The sequence below is a fragment of the Filicampus tigris genome, chromosome 7 (genome assembly GCF_054856515.1).
Source record: "Filicampus tigris isolate MCC_2025a chromosome 7, RoL_Ftig_1.0, whole genome shotgun sequence".
Taxonomy (NCBI): Eukaryota; Metazoa; Chordata; class Actinopteri; order Syngnathiformes; family Syngnathidae; genus Filicampus; species Filicampus tigris.
Window position 1 is genome coordinate 7,861,043 of NC_141223.1, and position 18,275 is coordinate 7,879,317.

At 41.2% G+C, this 18,275-nt stretch overlaps 1 protein-coding gene across 4 annotated transcripts in view; it reads right to left on the bottom strand.

Annotated features, from left to right (window-relative positions):
• Nucleotides 1-18,275, bottom strand: part of arap1 (ArfGAP with RhoGAP domain, ankyrin repeat and PH domain 1) — a 42,889-nt gene that overhangs the window by 14,196 nt on the left and 10,418 nt on the right. For all 4 annotated transcript variants that reach the window (XM_086035722.1, XM_086035721.1, XM_086035720.1 and 1 more), the window contains 17 exons: nt 15,627-15,790; nt 15,363-15,451; nt 15,209-15,291; nt 14,620-14,772; nt 13,419-13,488; nt 13,188-13,308; nt 12,888-13,072; nt 12,633-12,739; nt 11,349-11,548; nt 9,961-10,046; nt 9,329-9,511; nt 2,897-3,071; nt 2,461-2,595; nt 1,541-1,676; nt 1,318-1,420; nt 138-330; nt 14-59 (listed from right to left, as the gene is read on the bottom strand). In XM_086035722.1, the coding sequence (XP_085891848.1) occupies nt 14-59; nt 138-330; nt 1,318-1,420; nt 1,541-1,676; nt 2,461-2,595; nt 2,897-3,071; nt 9,329-9,511; nt 9,961-10,046; nt 11,349-11,548; nt 12,633-12,739; nt 12,888-13,072; nt 13,188-13,308; nt 13,419-13,488; nt 14,620-14,772; nt 15,209-15,291; nt 15,363-15,451; nt 15,627-15,790 (2,229 nt within the window). The remainder of the gene's footprint in view (nt 1-13; nt 60-137; nt 331-1,317; nt 1,421-1,540; nt 1,677-2,460; nt 2,596-2,896; nt 3,072-9,328; nt 9,512-9,960; nt 10,047-11,348; nt 11,549-12,632; nt 12,740-12,887; nt 13,073-13,187; nt 13,309-13,418; nt 13,489-14,619; nt 14,773-15,208; nt 15,292-15,362; nt 15,452-15,626; nt 15,791-18,275) is intronic.

Below are 18,275 nucleotides of genomic sequence, written 5' to 3' on the forward strand. Positions count from 1 at the left end.
GTTATGCTCTCACCTTCCCCTTTCCACCAAAACTAGTACTTCATTATCTTGTTGGATCGCTGCAAAAGCCAAAACATTCATGTCTTTTATTTCAACGGCACAAAAAGCAATGTTTTAAATGAACGCGTGCAACTCACAGAGCTCATTAAGTTTGCGAAGGTGTATCTCTTCTTCCTGGCTGTCCTCCAGGTAAGCATGAAGTGTGGAGCCCACCAAGGCAAACCAGCCCACTTTGGATGTTTGGAGATTCAGGCCATCCTTACATTTCAGTCGCCCAATCCGCTCAAAACCTAACCTCAATAAAGGCTCTGCTTTGGCTGGGATAAAGCTCTAGAAAAAAAAAAAAAGTGTAGCATTGGATATATGCTCGTCATCTCTTAGCTGAACATATTTATTGAAACACACTGCAAAAGTCAAAACAAGTTAAGTAGTTTGTGTGTGTGTGTGTGTGTGTGTGTGTGTGGTGGAGAAGGGGTGGGGCTACTAGAAATACGGTCCAGAGGTCACTATAGTACAGTGAGTTCAGTCATACTGTCTTCATGGCTAGACAGGCAGGAGCCATGGACACTGAGCGCATTACACTTAACAGAATTGTATTTTCCATGACAACTAAATCTAAATTCAATATACAGTAGATGACCAAGAATCCCTGTATTTTGGAAAAAGGCGGGAGATAGTACGGGAGATTCGTCACGCTACGCTTTCGCTTTAACTGAGAAACGAGCAATCTCACTAATGCTATTGTGTTTCTTTAAATCCTCTTGTTATTCTTACGCTCAGTAAGTAAGCAGCAGTGCATTCAACTTTTGATGACTCAGGATTAACTCATTCACTGCCATTGACGGATATACTTGTCTTTTCACAGTCCAGCCACTAAACCCCAGGAGTTTATTTTACTATTTTTTTTTTTTTTTAATTTTCAAACGTTAGGGTAAAAGAGGGTCTGAAAATATCTGGCAGTGAATGACTTTTAAGAACAGTGTATCAATATACCAAATACTCCCATCAACTAAATTTAACTTTATAGCGTCATATTAAAATGGTTGAAGTACATTTTGTGATAGCTGGTAAGTATGTTGTACACATTCAGCAAAGGTGTCAAGCATTGTGTCTTGTAATTTCATAGCATTTCCTAAGCGTATTCCAGGGTTAAAAAAAATAAATAAATAAATCATCTTGTTGCTACAGCAACATGGCTTTGAGACATTTTTGAGAGATTCCGATTTGTAGTTAAGAATGTTGTTCTCAAGAGAAAGAAGTACAGTAGCAGCATTTCCTTCCACGACATGGCTCATTCTGGGTCAATAAATCGGTTACCTTGGCAATGGACTTCACCCATTCTTTGTGGCTGTTTGGGTCATCTGTGCCAAACAGATAGAGACGATCTGATTCTGAGTAGAGTTCAAAGGTGTGCTCATACCTGCAAGGTGAGACCGATGGAAAAGAAGACTGGTGAGAGGTGTGGTTTTTTTTTGTGTAGAACCTCACCGTGTCACGAAACACGCACAAACAGCAGATGTGTGAGTGTGAGTGTGAATACCCATGTTTGTCGGGTACATCCACAGCCAAGCAAACTATTTCTGAGGCTCTCAGAGCTCCGTTAGGATTAGAGTTCTTGTCACTCTCGTAGTAGCTGAACGTGCCGTCATTGAGTGTACACCAGCGACGGCTGAACTCTGCACACAATAATGACGAGGTGGAAAGCTTCAAACTGCACATCAATATCAGCAGACGCTTCCATTCCCAAATCAAAATAATATTTTGATCACTTCCACTCCAGAATTATGCAGTAATACAGTTATACCGTCACCAACTACAAAATGCAGTATGAAGGTAAATTACTTCCTACTTCAGTTTATGTATGCAAAGGGAAAATCACATCTCATGGCTATGTTTAGGTGCACATATTGTCTAGTGCAGATTGTTTAATGTTTACTAAAAGTGGAAATCAACCCAAACACATTTTTTTCAAGAATATGTTCCCGGCAGGCCCACTAGTTGAAACACGGCATTCTGATTAATATTGCGTTTGTGGAATATGAGTTAAGCGGCAAAATCCAGCCGTTTTTTGCCATCTCAGGGGGCGGCCATTTTGTCACTTCTGTCCACTGAAAATGACATCACAGATGCCCTGAGGGCTCAAATAACGACCAATCGTGGCTAAGCTTCAGAAAACAGGTGAGCCGTGATTGGTCGTTACCTGAGCGACTGTGATGTCATTTTCAGTCGACATCGCCCAGAGATGGCTAAAAAACGGGTGGATTTAACTCTTATTCCACAAACGCATAATTCATCAAAATGCCTAGTTTCAACTAGTAGTCTTGCAAAGAACAGTGAACAAACAATGCACTTCTAGATGACACTGACGAAGAATTGACAGGGATAAAACCTCCAAGCAAGTGCCAATGCTTTATAACAAGTGTGGATAGGACTCAACGGTTAGCCATCATGCTTGCATACCCTCTCTGGCCTTGCGCTCTGTGATAGCCCGAGCCATAGATCCAGTCTTGAAAAGGAAGCCATTGTGATACACACAAGTTGGAGCTGGAAAGTGCACCTCTTCCATGCCACCGTCTACCTCTGACCGAGGAAGATCTGCAGAACAAAAATCAAAGTCATGAAGCAAAAAACATGACAGGTTAACCATTTGGGTTCCATCAAATGTAAACATTCAAGATAAACCACACAAGAACAATCAAACTGTCAAAGGTAGCGCAATATAAATGTATTTATCTATTCAGAGAAGTTCTACGTGCACAGAATATCTTTAAGTTATCTGATGTATTTTAAGGATCGAATTATCTTTTCGATATATTGTGCTGCACTATTGTAAAACAATCCAACATGACAATATAGTTACTAAAAAGGTTTCAGTGATATCACAAACATGCTCTACCTGTGTTCAAATTGTGGCTCAGTAATACAGCTTGCAAAGGTTGAGAGTGTGTGTTGGCTAGGGAGAGAGGGGTGGGGCAATTGGCCATGCCAGTTGAACAATTTACATCAGCGCCACAGAAAATCAGGCTTAATGTCTCCAGCACATCACTGCACTGCACATTTATGCACAACGCCTGTGGCAAAGGAGAGAACGAAGACATATTAGGATCACACAATCACAATGTTAAAGGGGAAGTCAACCTCAAAATTTTCTTTACGAGAATATGTCCTATGCAGGCCCACACATCGAAACATGACAATCATGGCTCAGCTTTAGGAAACAGGTGAGCCGTGATTGGTCGTTACCTGAGCCCTGAGCAACTGTGATGTCCATTTCGGTGGACGGAAGTGACAAAATGGCCGCACCCTGAGATGGCTAAAAACGTGAAGATTTTGCTGCTTAACTCATATTCCACAAACAAAATATATATACTGTACTTGACTATCTACATCAATTGGAGTGAAATCTAAAAATAAAGTGTAAGACCACAATATTAAAAAAAAACAACAACAAACAAACAGACACTATTATCTGCTGTCTGAAAAGCAGATTCACACTAACAATAGGCCTCAACGCACTGAAACCAAACCATAGCTGTCACAAGCAGTCTATCACTGTTACTGGACACATTATTTGTCTTGTGGTGAACCACAAGAGACATTCACCCTGTTCCTGTACCTTAAAGGAGGGGACTTGGTTCAAAGAGATGATAGACTTGAAAGGGTTGAAGGAGAGAAACCTGCCGCTTGCTCTCGACATGACTTGCCTTCGTCTCCTTGTCTTGTCATTTACCGCATCTCCACAATTGGTGACCCCGACGTGAGCATTAATGACAGATTTCAATGCAAGCATCTACGCCGCAAAGAACTGCCCGACTTTTGAGTACCGCCTGAAGACAGCTGGGATAGGCACCAGCACGCCAGTGACCCTAATGAGTATAAGCGGTTTGGAAAATGGATGAATGGATAGATTCATCGATTATTAAAATAATCGTTAGTTGCCACCCTACCGGAAACCAAATAACATCATTTTGGAACAGCATTAGTGGGTATTTCAATTCAAGAAATACGACAGTGTATAAATTATGTATACTATGCAGGGACTCTTATGTTTCTATTTTTGCTGTGCCATAAAAAAAAAAAAAATGTGGTTACTCTCATGCTGATCACTGGATTGGTATTCACTGAAAATTTTAGAAAAATTATTACAACTGCCCAATGAAGCCATGTGGCTGGAAAAACATGAACAATGAAGCATCAAGGTTATTGGAACAGAAAATTTGGAGCAAGCACTGAAAGAAACTTTTCAACACGACTATACAGTTGTCTATTTTATCCACATGACATCCTAATCACGCCCACAAGCACAACACTCATTAGTTGAGTTTAGCAGAGCCAAAACAACACAGACGGACATCTTAATCCGAACACACACTAAAGTACATTACCATACCAGCTGCTGAGTGATGATAACCAAGCCTCATAATTCTCTGTTTATGTGATTCAGTTAAACAAAACTAAATCAGCCCCTGGACATTAATGTGATTGCTTGCATGCTGAATGTAGGTTAGTGTTACATATCAATAGCTTGTGAGGGCAGGGATCCAATTAAGAGAAAAGCACAACGACGAAATGGGTTATTTGGCTGTGTGAATTCAGACGCCCTCTAAAATCTGCTGCCTCTGAAAGAAAATGAATGGAATAACACACGCACACAAAACACACATACAGGCAGGAAAGACGGGGCGGGAATTCAAGAATCTTAGTCAACATCCCCAGAGAGAAAATGAGAGAAACGGCGATTTTATCTGGGTGTGTCTACAATCACACAGCTCCATCTGGCTGCTTGGACGGGAGAAGGGGAAAAAGTCAGAGATGGGAGTAAATAATGAGAAAGACGAAAGAAAAATACTGTGAAAAGAAGACGAAAGACTGAGATTCAGACTCATTAATCAGACACTACCTGTGCTAGAAGTGAACGTCATGCCCACACACACTCAATGCCAACACGCAGCCTGATCCTTTTTGCACACTTCATCATATACACACACCCTCACTTCTATATGGGTTCAAATATTCATTCCAGATGAGGAAAACTATTTTTTTTCCCACATCATTTTCCACCATTACCTCACCTGGGATGGCTTACATAGTGAGACAGAATGAGAGGGAGAGCTGACAGACAAGAGGGGTTGAATCTGAAAATTGAGGGGCTAAAAGACAAATAAGAAAAACACGAGGACGGACGGTAAAGGCTACCTTGTGTACAGACAAAAAGACCACATGAAGCAAAAAGGAATCCAGTTGACAAGAGAATAGCTGATGGGTCAAATACATAAAAGGGTGCAAACTATGTAACTTTTCTTCCCTTGAAGTTTCGCTAACCCACCCACGTGCTGTAAGACAAGTGAAGCGTTTTACAGAAATGTATTAAAAAAATCCCTGGAGAAAACCAGTCGCAGAGGATATCCATTCAGTTGTAAACAAGTAAGCCACTGACTACTACATTTGATTTTCTTGACTTTTAATGTTTCTTAAAGCCAGAAAGTTGCCATTTAGTTTTGTGTCATATCTGTGATCTGCTTTTTGTCTACAATACAATACAATATATTTATATATCACATTTCATAACAGTTACAGCTGTAACAAAGCACTTTACATTACAATAACAAAATAGCAATACTGTAATATAACCAATGAAAGGAATAAATTAAAACACTACATACAAAAGACACCGGAAAACAGCAGAAAACTCTCAAGTCTCACATCGGATCAAAGAATAGAAATGTGTCTTCAAACAGGTTTTAAAAATGGACAGAGAGGGGGCTTGCCTACCATTTAATAAAAGGTCATTCCAAAAGGGAAGGACCAGCAACAGAAAAGGCTCGATCCCCTCTGAGGCACCGCTTAGTCTTCGGCACCTCAAGCAGCGCCTGGTCCGCAGACCTGAGTGGAGGAGCTCGGAGAGGTACGTCGGGGCGAGGCCATTTAAAGACTTGTAAACAAATAGAAGCATCTTAAATTGAACCCTAAAATCCACTGGGAGAGACTGAAGAGAGGCCAGACTCGGAGACCGGTGATTCCATAATGTTTGCTAGTGATTGTACTACAGTAGGTCACGCACTGAGACTCACCATTACATAACCCAACATAACCTAATTAGATCCAGTTTTAGCATTATAACAAAAACATCTGCCTTTACAAAGATAACTATCACAGGCCTCTCTGTCAGGGCCCCATAATCTAAAACAGCTGTCTGGTTTCATCAAAAATCAAGTGATATTCCACTCCCATCCTATAGAGGGCAGTAATGCTCATTATAAACTTGGCACCAAATGTTAAATACAGCAAGCGTTTTTCCATGCTTGACTCTAGTGCATAGGTGATCAAATCAACAAGCACAAAGAGCCAAAAACAACAACAACAACGAATTGAAAACAGCCCTCAGTAAGCTGCGTTGCAGTTCTACATAACAACCAACTACCACAATAATGAACTATCTATAAAGCAATATCTCACTCACATTGCCAAGCGAAAGGGAACATTCCCATCTTATTTTTGATACAGCCCTTGTACTTATTTGACCAGGTGTCCCTAATGTTGTGGCTGGCAGGCAGATCACAGCTAGTGTGGTGACAGTGACTGTACTTGGGGTGGCTACCGATATGCCTGAAAGATAACTATACTGAATTTGTCACATGTACAATGTACAGCACAATTTCTTCTCTGACATTAACCCATCCCTGATGAACAGTGGGCATGATATCAGTAGACCAAGCTAAAAAAATGGATGGCTGACAGATGAGCTGCCCGTAGCAGGACTTGATACCAGAATGCCAACGATACGGCTCATTACCTCTGATCAAATGGGTCACTGCCCCACTTGTCCACAATGCAAGAATGGAATGGAAAAAAAACAATGAAATTCCATTATTCACTGCACAATTGGGATATTCTTCTACCACTCAACCAAACTGGTTCGGTAGTATATTGCTAAGGAAGAAGCTGACTAACAAACGTACTGAAAACATAACATCTCGCTTTCATACTTGGGGAAGAAAAGACTTAAGCTAGATTTTTTTTTTTTTTTTCAGAGAGCTGCTGAATTGAATACTTTGATTCCAGTGAGATGTGTTTCTAATTGTGTTCGTTATTTAGCTACGTTAAAAATGACAAACATCTTAGAAAACTACACTGTATATGACCTACCTAAGCACGATGGAGTTTTACACCACAGCAAAAGGCAACTGCAGTTTGAACACAGCGATTAACTAGGGCATCTCATTCTGAAATTTTACATCATTCTTAAATTTGATCTCAATTCTCTATCATGCCTTCGAGTATGCTAAGCGTAAATGTGGGCCATAATATCATTTGGGAATAGTAAACAAAGAAGGCCTTCAACAGTCTCTTACAAAGTTTGAAACAAATGCAACAAAAGATGCAGTGTAACATGAGAGGTGTCCGTCTCAGTTGAAGTAGATTAGCACACACACGTTGATCGTCCTACGCAAGAACTTTCCTTGTCAGACTGTCACATTCTTTTCAAACTGCCATAGGGTGCATATTGAACCAATCCTTTTGGACCGATTAATGCATGATGACAGAAAGTTTACTAACTGGTGAAGAGGACAGAAAGCTAAGGACAGGGTTGTGAAGCAGGCTGAAACTGAATGAAAGAGAGAGAGGCACAATGATCTCCATTGACAGACGGGCCACTCATCCACAGTGCGCACACAAGTGCGCACACAAAATACAAAATATGCCCATGCACATTAGCATGCATGTTGACCTATCTCAGCCCACTCCAACAGGCAATGTATGCACAAAGGCTGCAATGTGAAAACGCTTTTAATGAGCCAACTAGTCTCCAATCAAACACAACAAGATCAAATATTGCCACGGATCCAAAGTCGGTTGACACGGATTCCTGAGCAAACTCGCATTCAATAAAACACGCAGTCACTCTTTAAAAGGCCGAAAATAAACACACAGTATTTTCCTTACTCGACATCACATCAGCAATAAACACAATCTTACCTGTTGGCTTCCACGCGGCGTGTCCTGTTTAAGGTGCTACTTGGCAAAGAGCGCGATGCCAGAAAAACGAGCTACAGTACTTTGCATCACTTAAGTTTGAGACGAACTTCAAGCAACAGCAGACATTTACAAACAGTCACATGAAGGAGGAGGTAAGAGAGAAACTTTCTTTGGCAGTCACAGCTCAGCAATGAAGGGCACAGGGGGAGGAGTAAAAGAGAAGCAGAGGCGGGGCTACGGCACATTCCAGCTCGAGCAGTGAGTAGTGATGTCACATTCGAGAAACGGAGAAAAACAAGGAGAGAGGAAGCTGAGATGTGGGAGTAAAAAGGCAGAGGCAGATGAAATGGGCTTTGGGTTTTACTTTTAAGTTTCCTAAGGAGCTGCAGATGTTTTGCTTGACCCCTCACACACTTCCTTAGAGCACCAATGGTCACAGAGAGTATCCCTCACAGAGAAGGCTCTGGATTCTATTAGGCCCAGCATTGTAACAAAAACAGAGAATCGAAGCTCTCGAATGACAGCGAGCAAGACAAACCGTGTGAAAGTAGAAACAGAGAAAAGGTGAGCACGATTAAGCAAGAGGACTAAAACAAAGGACAGAAATAAAAACGTTTCTTTTTTTAAATTACAGTTTTGTTGCACTTTTAATCTTCTGGATATGCCAAACATGTGACACACACACACGCATACACGCACACACACTTACGGGGGTGGGGAGGGGATAAGTGCCCAAAGTCAGGTGGTAAATGTGAGTCAGTCACAAACTCACTCTGAGAGCAGCCGTCATTGTGGTTAAATGGGTTAAGCCAATGACTGAGCCAGCTGGCTCGCAAATACTGACACACTCATTAATTTTTGGAGAATTATTAGATAGCATTATTCGCGTTTTCACACTGAGTTCAGCAAAAAGTGAAACCTGTCAATCTAACAGTGCATTTAAAAGAGTGAAGGGTAAAAGAGCAAAATCTATCTTGCGTCTAGTATTCTTGGAAAGTTTAAGCCATACTCTGTGGGGTGAGTGTCACGTACATGGTGCATTGAATATAATTCAGTCACAACTGTGAGCCTCTTGGACAGACATGCTACAGGCGACACTGAATTGTGTCTCAGAAAGGGTGTTGACACTTGCATAAGTATGGGTGTCATGTAGATGAAGTCAACATGTCGAGACAGTGGTCAACATCTAAATCCTCCCAGTGTATTAATGCCTGTCTTTCACTGTCTGTTAACTAGCTGTCTGAATCCCCGATATTGCCTCACTACGTTAGGTACAGATATGCTCAAGCGATGCACATGTTCATCTTTAGAAACAAAAAGTTCGTCAATTCAAGAGGAAACTGCAACTTACGTTATTCAGCTCTCTCTGGTTTCCGTATAGTGGGTGGTACTTCCTATATTTGCCATAGCGGTACTTGTTAGTGATGAAACGCCGCCGGTCATCACTGCAGCTTGATGGCGACAGTGCCTCGCTAGGTGGGATGTTTGCTGCCCAGAAAGTGTTAACACGATTGTTGCCAAGCAAGAGGAACACCTGCAAAGGTATGGACAAACACAATACTTTCTTTCACACTGTGGGAATCAACACTGGTTAAGATAAATATGGCTTCCTGGTACACGCTTCTCATTTATTAGTAGTTCATCTACAATGGATTATATTAATGTGTTGAGACATCTGGGATTACGCGTGCACAGGCTAAAAAGTGAAGTCCACCCCTGCCCGACATGGCATTGACATTGTTTTTCTTGAAGGAACATTTTTAAACAATACAATACTTCCGTCGACTGAAAATGACATCGCACACTCCCAGGGCTCGGATAACGACCAATCACAGCGCAATTTAACAAAACAGGTGAGCCGTGATTGCTTGTTATCTGATTCAATGATTTGACCAATATTTTCCCAACCATTTACCAGACACTGAGAAAAAAGGAATAAAATTCACATCAACTGAATGTGCCGTAGATTATGTGGGTGTATACCTCTATGAGGTCCTCGGTCCAAACCTTCCTGTCCATTTTCAGACTCCGAACCTTAGAAATGTTAGGGCCCAATCCTCTGTGCTCTCCTGAAACACATGTGCACATCAAACACACACATACCGTCTTTGAAGGAAAGCCACACGTGCGCTCGAACACACTGGGATGAAATACTTAGATTGACTACAACTCTTTTTTTCCACCCTTCCTCATATTTGTCTTCCATTCTCTTTTCACATCAAAAAGCCATACATTCTTGGCATACGGTAAACACTAGGGGTGTAACGGTACATGTGGGTGTATTAATACGTTTTGGTATGGCATGTTCGGTTTGGTCCACTTGCGTTCGGTTGGGTCCACTTATTAGCGCGGGTTTACGCACGGGCGCTATTGACTGTTGCATGCGGGAGAGGAGAGTGGCGGCACAAAAGTGAGAGCCAGAAAAGAGCCAGAGCTCGAAGGTCGCCCCCCGTACACTGCGGTCTCCTGTTTGTTAAAATCGTCGATGGGGAAAGGTACGTGGTTAAGTCCGAAAGTTGTGTGCCGAAATTGCTACATGCACGGTATCATCTGACTGTGAATGTTTCTTAGACAAGGGAGCAAAAACTTAAATAGAGAGATTTATCATATTGTAGTGTCTTCCAGTAACACAGCGTCAGGCGTAGTTTAATTAATATGTTTTTATGAATCCAAGTACAACTGCTCGCACTCTTCTTTCTCCGCTGCTCCACTCGCTTGCCGTACGATGCATTCATGAACCTCGGAAACATCACAACTCAGCAACACACAAATCCGACCACAACACAGATAACCCAATTCGTTACAATGTGCTGTTGAACATTCAAAGATTTCAATGCCTAAAAAGTGCATACAATTTCATAGACTTTAAAAAAATATTTCATTATAAAGAGTTTTAATATAGTTAGCAATCATTGTAACTGTTATTGTATGGGTTTTTTTATCACAAAAAGTGTATAAATGTACTTTAATGACAACTTGTCTTTAACTAGAATACTTAGGTGTGCCATAGGCGTTGCTGCTGAGTATTTGATATGAAAAGATTTCAGTGACTAAATAATTTACAAAATTAAGAGATCTTTTAAGAGCTGTAATTTCTTAGAATATCACCCGAATGGTTCGCTTTTATTTATTTTTTCGAAAAAAAGTACAGTTTACATATTTTCAAAATAAACTTTTTTTTTTTTTTTAATCTGTTTTTTTTTGTACCAAAAATATACCAAACCGAAGTTTCCAAAAAAACGAACCGAAACGTGGTTTAGCGTACCGTTACACCCCTAGTGAACACATTTGGAAAAATACTCAAACCATCTGTACACCAAACTTCTCTATAACGATATAAAGATGTTATTCTCTAATCACAGAGCACAAACCTGCACATCGCTTGCAGATCACAACACACAAGTTGATGGCCGCCCATTCCGGCGTAGGAGCGCTGCAATCGGCACAGGAACCGTTGCTTGGCTCCGCCCATATTCGATCAGCAACCTCGCTATTGGACAAGGCCTCACCTATGGCATCCCTCATTGCGTCCACCCAGTGATCTTTCAGTTGCTCCGACTCTGCTATGAAACTGCGGACAGAGACAATCAAACTTCGAAGTGTTTCCGCTGCCATTAAAGCATCAGTGGCAACTACAGAACAGAACTGACTCTTATTCTGCTTTTGGGTCGCTAAATATATTGAGTTGAAAACTGTGATCCAAACACACATCCAGACAAACACAAATAGACTCAGTACTTCTTTTTTCCGTCCAACACTATGATGTCTTTTCTCTGTGCTTAAAGAGGAAGTCAACCCAAACATATTTTTCTCAAGAATATGTTCTATGCAGGCCCACTAGTTGAAACAAGGCAACAATTAATTTGAAATATGAGCTCACGGGGCAGCCATTTTGTCACGTCTGTCGACTGAAAATAATCAATCACGGCTCACCTGTTTTCTGAGGCTGAGCTATGATTGGTCGTTATCTGAGCCCTGAGGGTGTGATATGTCATTTTCAGTCGACAGAAGTGACAAAATGGCCGCCCCCAGGGATGGCGAAAAACGGGTGGATTTTGTTGCGCAATATTAATCTGAATGCTGTTTCAACTAGTGGGCCTGCATAGAACATATTCTTTAAAAAAAAAGTTTGGGTTGACTTCCGCTTTAAAATACTTGTATGGACAAATGAGTCCAACAAATGAATAATCACAACCCTGGAAAATTTCTGTTTGGAGATTCGCATCAAAGTTCAAACAACACTCTTTGAGGGACTGTGTCTTAGACAAACTATCATCAAAGCAGTCTTGTTAAATCATTAATTTCAACAGCCAATCAAAAATATACTGTGCAAATGACCAGGCGCGGTTTCCACATCCTGTCAAGCTGAGTCTTTGCACAGCAGGCAGTGAAGTGTCAGCCTGAAGATGTCACGCACACGCGCACACGCACACACACACACAAAGACAAGATCTCCTTCCTCACAAATAAACCACACAAAGTGGGAAAATGAGGGAAAATGGTGGGAATTCTCACGATCTGATCCTCGCACTAACAAATGTATATCCAAAATAATCCACTGTCAAGACAAGTATCACGCTGCTTAAAAGTACAAACTGTAGTCTAGTTTGAAAAGGAGGAATGCAGGTTTTTGATGTTGAGTGCACCTACAGTACCTGAAAATGCGGTAAGGTGTAGTGAGATCAAAGCTGCGGCGATCTGTGACTTTAACATTTCCTACATTCATATCAATTGATGTGATGCCCACTCCAATACGGTAGTCCTAGGGAGAAGAAATACCGGTAGTCGCAAATCAATTGTCAGTGTTTACAACATTAAAAACGATAAAGGAGAAAACTCAGGAAGTACTTTATATCTTAAAACAGCTACTTGTCTGGAAAAAAGAAAAAGAAAACATTACAAACACTCACCTCGGTATTTTTATAGAGAAAGACCTTATCTGAAGCCACAACTGTGTAAAGTTTGGAGCGTAGACCTTTGAGCTCCAAATAGCCTTTAAACTCTGGAGTCAAAGGTGAACCAGGGTTCAATGTGCTGCGTCTCTGGCGCCCCCTTGTGCAGTCCTGCAGCAGAGTCACCCATTCATTTCTCTCAGCTGGATGCGCAGGCAGAGGCGGAAAACAAAAAGGAATGCACACAAACACAAAATCAAGTTATAATTTCACCGCGCACTATTCAGGAAAATCACACAGGTCAGTAACCAGACCGACCGTCACTTTCAGCCTTGAAGATAAACGTGCGATTGTTTGTGATGACCTCAAACTTCAGCTCGCCCACACTTGTCACATTAGTTATTGATGCGGTCGAGATGATTCCCTTAGAATACACTTGCTGGAACAGATAGCCACAATAATTTAATCTTAAAATCAAGCATATCAAAACAAGCAGAATTATGATATAAGCGCATTAACGTCAAGATGGATGCTTGTTTGGCTTGTTACCTTGTCATTGTCAAAATATCGCAGGTAGTCAACATCGAGCTTTACCCATCGCCTCTGATAATAAAGGGCCCTGTATGGAAGTATACACATAGAAGCAAGCACTCAAAGTGCAGTACTGTGATAACACAAAAAGAACAATGATGTGTAATTATATTAAAGTGAAATATGTACTTTTTACATAGGTGTATTTGGAGGTATTTTTCTTCTTTCCAGTTCAAGCATGGGTATATATAGTACACAATATGGACAAAATATTAAATACATATTCTGTCATTGGGGGTGGGGCTTGAATCTGAATTATTTCCAAGACATTTTCAATAATTGTAGGATACCAACAAGGTCCTTAAAATAATGATTGGATGAGTTGGTGTGAAAGTATCTGAGGGGCTCTGCTCTGACTTCAACCCCATCAAACACCTTTGAACTACATCAGAGACGGTCGTCTCTCAGGTCCAGGCTGAGTGACCTCTGACCTCTTCTAGATGATGAATAAAAGTTACCACAGACATAAGGTCTTGAATTGTGATTTTTCTGACGGATCACGATTTTCTTCAAATCAAGCTTCAGTGCAATAGTCCATCAAATATATATACCATCAAGACCTTACAAGCCATTGCTTTAATAATTCACGGACACGAAAGAGGCTGTGTGAAGGAGGCAGTCATTTTTCAAGGTTTTTAAAATGGTTCAATAAGTAAGGCCTACTGCATGCCATCATGCATATTAAAATTTGCAATTATTTGTAATAGCGTATGTAAAAGTAGCGTTGTCTGAGGTCATGAGTTCAATCCCAAAACGATAAATTCATAAATTCATCACAATTTTGGGACAGCAAATCAAAGATCAACTCATCACTACATTTTCACAAGGTGTCTACAGTATGTAACAGTCAGGTGTCCTATATGGTGGCGTTTACACATGCTTACAATGCAGTGCTCATGTTTCGAATATCCACATTGTGCAGAGGGCGCTTGTAAAATCTCCAGGTGCAGAACCAACTAATAATAAAACAACCACAAGCAAGTGTCTACTTTAACCAATCACGAGGCACTGCTGACTACGGCTCTCCTTGGTTATAAATGTGTGTCTCGATGCTTTCATGGCTACATGACAATCCAAATGTTGTACCCATATGGAAAGTTGCTCAATCCCTTCAAAAGAATGTGAATACTGTAGTTGTATGTACAGTACGATGTCATACCCCTGAGGTGGATTCTTGTCGAGCCAGCCCATCTTGATGACGGCAGCGAGCTGGGAGCCGTCTTCTTTAGGGGGTGACGCCAGTCTGCCAGCGTTCGGCAGAAAGATGCTGCCTTGTAGGCTGCCGAGGCTCCGTTCTTCCCAAACACTCGGACTACAGATGAACAGAAATGAGCACCCACAACACAACACTAACCTCAACAAGAATGACAGCTAATCATTATCCCCGAAATAAAGCTTCTATCTATCTTGATTGGTGCGGAAGAGACACTACAAGTTTTTCCGGTCTGTTTGTGCCTGAAATTATAGCCAACATTACATACTCTGTAAAGAAATTCACTTTCAGTTCATGCACAGTTTACCGATATCAACACAATCATGAAAACATACACAGCAGAAGCATTCAGGCAGCTAAAGGAATGCGATTGCATAACTAAAAACACAACCTCACATCTGGGGCCAGTACAGTATGTGCTGAGTTACTGACAACAGTCATTTCAAGTGTCTCTTCTCTGTGTTTGCGAAAAAAAAAAACAGGTCAAGTGCGTGTTTTTGGGTATGTGTCAATGTCGGTGTCGCGTATGACTTACTCTTCCTCATCTAATAGCTCGTCATCACTGCATAAAGAACTGTACCGCCCCTTTGCTTTCAGAGGCACTTGCAGGGACATTTCCTAAAGGACGAGACTGTTGTCATTCATGAAGGTTACATGCTATTACCACAAAGACTGTTAAAACTTCGTACCCTGTCTAAAAGGCTCACTGGATGAACACTGGCATAAGATGGATCCGTTTCTTTATAGTCATCTGAATCAGTATCTGGTGGGCACAATGCTGAAAAAAGTCAGACAATTAGAATATAAGCAGATGTGAAACCCACAGAACCATTTTTGTTGTTGTTGTTTACAACTCATCCGGCCGCTCATCTGGGTCTGAAGTTGGTATAACTATTATTGATTGGAAAGTCAGTGCATAAGAGAAAGCTAATCATTCTTAGTATTCATCTTACTTGTCTGAGGAGGAAGCTGGGGGGCTCCTTTAGCGGGCAGGGCTAGTTGAGAGGCAGGTTGGCTTGATGGTTGTGTGACTTCTCGGTTTTGAGAAGTCATGATGCGAGGTGGACCCTTTGGAGTTTGGTCTTGAAGGAGCTCATCGGTCTTGCTAGGAGGAGGGCTGGAGGACAAAGGAGGACAAGAGTGGTCACCACAGGTTTGGGGAGCAGATGAGTCCTCGAGGATCACGGTGTCAGGAGGTGAGGTGAAAATCCCCCACAAACGGCTGAGTCTATACATCCTCAGTGAAAAAGAATCCTTTCAACTAAATGTTTCGTCCCCGCTCATTCCATTAGGCACAAAAAAAAAAAAAAAAGATTGGGCTTCATTTAGAGGCACTACAAAAAAAGTCTTCCAGGCAATGTCAACTGCTGGTCAGACAAATTTCTTCCACGGTTCTGATAGCTGCTCTCGAGTTCGTGTACACCATGGTTATAAAAAATTATAAGTCCCCTCCAAAACTAGTCTCTCCGCTCTTCCGATCTGTCACATTTTGTCTCTCTTCCTCACATTTTGGCAACATGTCTGAACCTGCATCCTCCCGTGAGATACTATATGCAAACAGCATACCATGGGATCCAATGCATTTCAAATGTCAAATGCTGAAAAAAACCCCACTGTTGTATGATTTGTTTGACAAGAGTGAGATATATTAGTCATCCCTCTCAAGAAATTCCTCGCATTTTAAGATAGGAGGGCGAATAATACATGTGTGGGTGTTGTTTTAAGCGTTTACAGTCTCCCTCCTGTGGCTCATGTCTGAAATTGACATCCAAATACCCACATCAAGTGTCAGTCAGTGGAAAAGATGGCAAATAACTACAGAACCACCATGGATTGAGCAAGCACTGTTTGAAGTGGAAATCAACCCAAACATAATTGTTTCAAGAATGTGTTCCCAGCTGGCCCACTAGTTGAAACATTGCATTCTGATTAATATTGTGTTTGTGGAATATGAGTTTAGCAGCAAAATCCACCCGTTTTTAGCCATCTCCGGGGGCGGCCATTTTGTCACTTCGGTCAACTGAAAATGACAATACAGACCCTCAGGGTTCAGGTAACGACCAATCACAGCTCAGCTTCAGAAAAAAGGTCAGCCGTGATTGGTCAGTTGTGATGTCATTTTCAGTCGACAGAAGTAACAAAATGGCCGCCCCCAGAGATGGCTAAAAACGGGTGGATTAACTCTTATTCCACAAATGCAATATTTATCAAAATGCCTTGTTTCAACTAGTGGGCCTGCATAGAACATAATCAGGGAAAAAAATGTTTTGCTGTGTGAAGTTTTCCTACTTTTTAGGTGAGTACTCCAGCTTACTCCCACATTCAAAGAACATGAATGTTAGGTTGATTAAAGGCTCCCACCATATGTCCATAGGTGTGAATGGCTGTCTATATGCGCATCAATCAGCTCATGTGCGACGCTAATGAGGAGAAATGATATGGAAAATGCCTGGATGGACAATTGGTAAGAGACAAATAGCACAATCGCAAATGCTCCTAAAATGGTTGGAAATTATCACTATTACCCTCCTATGCAATTTTAGATATTATGGACAAGACTTCAGAAAAAGGCTGTTGTTGGGTTACCACCTACATTTTTGCTTTAACAGCCTAAGTGAATTGATATTGCACGAAATCTAACAGAAGGGTTCAAAGCAAAGGTTCTTCTCAAACTCTGGATAAACTGTTCTTATGCAACACAAGTGACCTAAGTATTTCGACCGTTATGACTGAGCTACAAGACTTCATCACAAGCATGACGACTAAACCTCGTCGTGTCATCAGTGTATGAGTCGTCTCAATATACATCCCAAAAATAGGTCCACAATGACGGGAAACTGGCCTTTTCACACAGTTCCTCCTATTTTTGCTGAGGAAGAGCACCAAAAGGAAGGGGCACACTTATTTTGCTATGAATCAGTGTGCGTATAGTTGGAGCTCCTTTTAAATGCCAATTTAAGCAGGACTATATATACACAACATGGATGAAATATTAACTCACGTTACACAAAGTCTTCCCTACAACGTTAAATGATGCTTCAATGAGTACTTCTTGCTTGTGTGGAATTCCGGGTACATTTCTACAAAACAGCACAACTACTGAACAACAAATTAAACTTTGCTGTGACACCCAACTACCTAATGCTGTGTGGCTGATAACATTATTGCAGCAGTGCAGCTTGGGAGAATTGTTTCTAGTTCCAATAGATTTAGAAACCAGAGTAATTGCAAAGATTTTTTCAAATATTAATTAGCATGTTCCATGCATGTGTGCAGTCCCCAGAAAAATAACAACAAACATGCATGCCTTTAAGGTACATTAAGATTTTACATAAACCGTCTCAGGTGCTTTTGTCTCACAAGCCGAACAAGAAAACAGCACCTTGCTTCCCCTACACGAAAAAAGATGACAGCAGAGAAGAAAAGTCGGACTTGTTAGTGATACAGAGGGGAGAACGTGTTGGAGGGAAAAATGACGAGACGTTAGAGATTATGGTCAGCTTACCTGCTGTCAAGGTAAAAAGAAGTCCTCTTCTATGTTGATACAATCATTTTTTTAAAAGACACGCATGTCAGGAATATGGAAGGCAGAACGAGAGAGA